Source organism: Ctenopharyngodon idella, chromosome 13 (genome assembly GCF_019924925.1).
Source record: "Ctenopharyngodon idella isolate HZGC_01 chromosome 13, HZGC01, whole genome shotgun sequence".
Classification (NCBI taxonomy): Eukaryota; Metazoa; Chordata; class Actinopteri; order Cypriniformes; family Xenocyprididae; genus Ctenopharyngodon; species Ctenopharyngodon idella.
The window spans coordinates 32,696,021-32,700,603 of record NC_067232.1 but is presented as its reverse complement, the minus strand read 5'-3'; the positions used below and the strand labels follow the sequence as shown (position 1 = coordinate 32,700,603).

The 4,583-nt window shown below is 35.8% G+C and overlaps 1 protein-coding gene across 1 annotated transcript; it reads left to right on the top strand.

Moving 5' to 3' along the window:
* The first annotated feature begins 2,747 nt into the window (after positions 1 to 2,747).
* On the top strand, positions 2,748 to 4,362 carry LOC127524581 (cytochrome c oxidase assembly protein COX20, mitochondrial). The gene is made up of 4 exons (XM_051916220.1): positions 2,748 to 2,913; positions 3,623 to 3,737; positions 3,822 to 3,885; positions 4,145 to 4,362. Exons 1-4 carry the CDS (start codon positions 2,887 to 2,889, stop codon positions 4,272 to 4,274), a joined length of 336 nt encoding a protein of 111 aa, XP_051772180.1. The 5' UTR covers positions 2,748 to 2,886; the 3' UTR covers positions 4,275 to 4,362.
* The last annotated feature ends 221 nt before the right edge of the window (positions 4,363 to 4,583 follow it).

Here is a 4,583-nt window from a genome sequence, read left to right as displayed (position 1 = left end):
TCTCATGTAACAACTATTTAAATTTGCCAGGTCAGCATGAACAGATAAAAGACACCTGCTGTGCATTCAGTGTCGCTTTGGACAGTTTCATGTACTTTATCTAATCTAAAATGGAGTATTAGTTGGAGCTAAATTCGGTTCCATGGCCTCTGTGTTCAACGCAGGTCAGGAAATGATCAAGGTCTAAGGCCCTGCTCTCAGATTTCACTGTAAGCGAGTTCATTAGTGTTTGCAAGGCAGTAAACACTCAAACATCATATACACTCTTAAAAATAAAGGTTCTTTATTGTCATCTATGGTTCCATGAAGAACCTTTAACATTCCATTCCATTTTCCATTTCCAAAGGTTCTTTATAGTGGAAAAAGATTCTAGATTTTGTTCTTCACACCAAGAAACAGCAACAAAAAAAAGTTCCTTTAAGAACTATGTGCTGAAAGGATTCAGTTCAATTCACATTTATTTGTATAGCACTTTTTCACAATACAGATTGTTTCAAAGCAGCTTTACAGAAAATGCATGTCAACATTACAGGATCTTTGGGGAACAAAAATGGTTATTCTATGGCACTGCTGTGAAAACCACTTTTTGGAGCCTATTTTTAAAAGAGTGTAGCGCCCTTTAAAAATGTTCTCACAGTTACAGTATGATTTCACTGTAGGCTGCCAACTTTTAAGCTCAGCTTGGAGTGAGAATTACTCATATTGAGGTGGGTTGCTGATTTTGCGATTACAAGGCATGGTACATCTACATTTCAGTAAGTTGTACTGTATCTTTCAACATACATGTGTATTTGAAGCAGTGGCGTGCAGTGGTGTTCTGAAATGAGGAGGCATTTTTTATTTATTTATGAATCAAATAAATTCATGTGCATTACTCTTAACGTTGACACATCTTCCTTGTTAAATGAACATTAGATTATATCAAAAAAAAAAAAAAAGAAACCAAATACAATTCTATTTTGTAATTTTACATTAACAATATATTGTAATAAATGTTGTTTAAATCAAAACCAAGTCAATCTCATCAAGTTAGTGTTTTAAGCATTTCTACATTCACTCCAAAATAATAACTAAAGGCAATAATAATTTAAACAATATATTTTATTTGTGTATTGATGTTTTTCTTTTTAATAGTCAACTTAGGCTATTTAGGATCATCAGTCATGCTCCGTAAACACCGTCTGTCACAGACACGAATTGTATTTTTAATTTCACCAAGCTGATTGCACTAAAAATCATGTTTTCAGTCCATTTCAAGTTTGATTTTGACGTGACATAAAGCGGTGATATCTAACTGGGTGATCTGTTTACTTACTTTTCAATTAGTCTTCCCATTGACGCCATTATTTGTTCATTCAAACTGACGCGCGGAACGCGCACATAAACAAGACGCGGGATTTATCGCACAAACCAATCATATCCAATCATAACGCGATGGAGACATTGCCTCCTCTCACGTGACTTTCCCCCATTCATTCTCAATTACCCCCCACAAAACCCACCGCACGCTATAGGGGGTCTAATGGTTTTCTATCGTTTCCTATGACAACAAGGGAGGCATGACTCCTGCTGTAACTTTACCTGCGGGTGTCGCTGTTGGGCAGTGTTTCTTAAGAAATACGAGTGACTTGCGCTCTTTTTAATGTCATAATAATTTGTAATATTTGTGTTTTATATGTAATATTATATCCTATGTAATATCCTTTTTTTTTTTTTTTTTTTTTTTTTTGAGGAGGCACTGCCTCCCTTGCCTCCTCGGAGGAAACGCCCCTGATTTGAAGTGACATGTGGCCAAGTATGGTGACCCATACTAGGAATTTGTGCTCTGCATTTAACCCATTCAAGTGCACACACACAGCAGTGAACACACACACACCGTGAACACACACCCGGAGCAATGGGCAGCCATTGCTACGGCGCCGGGGAGCAGTTGGGGGTACGGTGCCTTGCTCAAGGGTCTCACCTCAGTCGTGATATTGAGGGTGGAGAGAGCGCTGGGAGAGCGCTGGACATTCAGAGCACTGGACATTCAAGAGCGCTGGACATTCATTTTGTGCTGTAACTAGTAGTATAAAGAATGATCGGTTCACGTGTCGCTTGAACTAAGGCGCTACAGTGATCTGTCACGTCATATTAAGGAGCGCCAAAACCACATTCATTGTTTGAATTTTGTAATAAAATAGACAATTTTAAAGCTGAGATTTGTTCCTTTGCTCTATGATGTAGGCTATCTGTGTGGGAAAATTGACGTGTGGCATGAGAATGGTGTGAAAAGTGAAAGGGAAAGTTCACCCAAAAATGAACATTCTGTCATCATTTACTAACCCTCAAGTTGTTCCAAACCTGGATAAATTTCTTTGTTCTGATGAACACAAAAGAAGATATTTTGAAGAATGTTGGTATTCAAACAGTTGATGGACCCCATTGACTTGTATGAAAAAAATACTATGGAAGTCAATGGGGTCCATCAGCTGTTTGAATACCAACATTCTTCAAAATATCTTCTTTTGTGTTCATCAGAACAAAAATTTTTTTTTACAGGTTTGGAACAACTTGAGGGTGAGTAAATGATGACAAAATGTTCATTTTTCTCTGTTGTGCATAGCCTATTTCAAAAATGTCTTCCAAAATATATATTTTTAAAAATTGGATTTGGAATTTGGAAACGGAAAATTATTTATTTTACACTATTTTACATTTTGCCAATTTACCACAGTCACAGTCAGAGATTGTACTGCCACAGTACCGGGCCTCTAAACACCGGAACCAACAATCGCCAGCTAAAGTGTTCCGTCAGGAAGGATTTATCGGTGCAACACAAATGTATTTTTTTATATAACACATATGAACTTGTTTGAATGGTTGTGTTGAAAATTCATCTTGAACATGACTGAGGATGGCGGTAAGAGTCAAGTGAGTGTTATTTTATTCAAGAATTTTAGTTAGATATTTACGCTGTTTATAAGAAAAGGTCATATAATACGCTGCCCACAATTACCTTAACGAAAAGTAACCATGGTTTTATTATAGTAAAATTTTAGTAACCATGTTTTTTTTGTTTGTTTCTTTGTTTGACGGATTGATTACCATATGTATAACCACAGTTTACTACAAATACCATGTTAAACTGTGTAGCTAAACCATGGTTAATTTGAGGTTACCATGAATTCACTACAATAACCATGTTTTTTTTTGTTTTTTTTTTTAATATAATTGTTTTATTTGTAGTAAATCCATGGTGGATACAGAGCATTGAGCCTTATTATACTACATTGTTATGGTCACGTTCACCTTGTCTAGCAACAAAAATGTAACATGGTATTACCATGTTTCTTGTACATGGTACTATGGTATTACTATATGATACTGTAACATGGTACCACTGTACTTTGTTGTAATGGTTATAAGCTCCAGATACTCATATAAACAAGCTGTTAAGTGTACTTTTTGAGTTTTTCAGGATGTCATGTTAATACTATTTCTATTTATTCAGTGAACCCAGAAGTGTAGTGAATGAGAGGCAGAGATACACATTGTAGTTTTCTAATCAGTGGCATTTTATAAAAATGAATTAAAAGAATGTTCAGCCATTAATTCAACCCTAACATTATAACACCCACAGGGCTCGAAGGTCCAGAGTATCCTGGATATCCAGAACACACCGTGTGCTCGGGAATCTATCCTACATGGAGCAGGTGGTTCACTGGTGGCAGGATTGGTGCACTTTTTGGCAACAAGTAAGGGCATGATTCAATTGATCTTGTTGATGATGATGTATCTGTTATATGTCTTTAATGTAATGCTCAGCTTGTCATTCACAGGTCGAGTAAAGAGGTCGTTTGATGTGGGTGTCGCAGGATTCATGCTCACAACGCTGGGCTCATGGTGTGTGTCTCAAAAACAGGCAGGGAAACTGCATATGACGCGCTCATTATAATTGTGTGCAACAAATATTACCTTGATTTATTCATGCTTTTCTAGTAAAATAAAGAAGTTGTCCCTTACAGATATGTAAATATGAAAATGTGCATTAGAATGGGGAAAATTATAATCAATTGTCATTTTAAATGTTAAAAAAATAATCTATAATCAGGAGGTAGGTTTCATGAGGTTCAGCTGTTTATCTCATGCTTTTGTTTTCCAGGTTCTACTGCAGATATAATAATGCCAAGCTGCGTGTTCAGCAGAGAATCATTCAGGACGGCATAAAGAATAAAGTCATGTATGAAGGCACAAATTTAGATCCCACACGGAAAAAGACAGAGGATGAGTAGAAGTTCCTTGTCTGATGCCTTTAATGTGAATGCCACTTTATTTATTGCATAATCAAATATGTCAAATGTTTGTAATAAAAAATTATTTTTTAAATAAAACAAATGCTTTTTATTTTCATTTTGAGAATATGTTGTAGGCAGACTGTCTCTGAAACGCAGAGAAACTAAGTCAAAGTACTATTTGTTAATTTGCAACAGCAAGCAGCACTTTTTTTGACAATGAAATATATTTTCACCGAGCTCTGATTTGAAGGAAAAATACAAAATAAAAGGAGAACACACTAAATAAATAATAGACTTATCCTTTTC

Coding starts and splice junctions, on each gene's coding strand:
- LOC127524581 (XM_051916220.1), top strand. CDS start 2,887: ATGACTGAGGATGGCGGTAAGAGTCAA. Junction 2,914..3,622: donor AGGATGGCGGTAAGAGTCAA/GTGAGTGTTATT, acceptor TAACACCCACAG/GGCTCGAAGGTCCAGAGTAT. Junction 3,886..4,144: donor CTCACAACGCTGGGCTCATG/GTGTGTGTCTCA, acceptor TTTGTTTTCCAG/GTTCTACTGCAGATATAATA.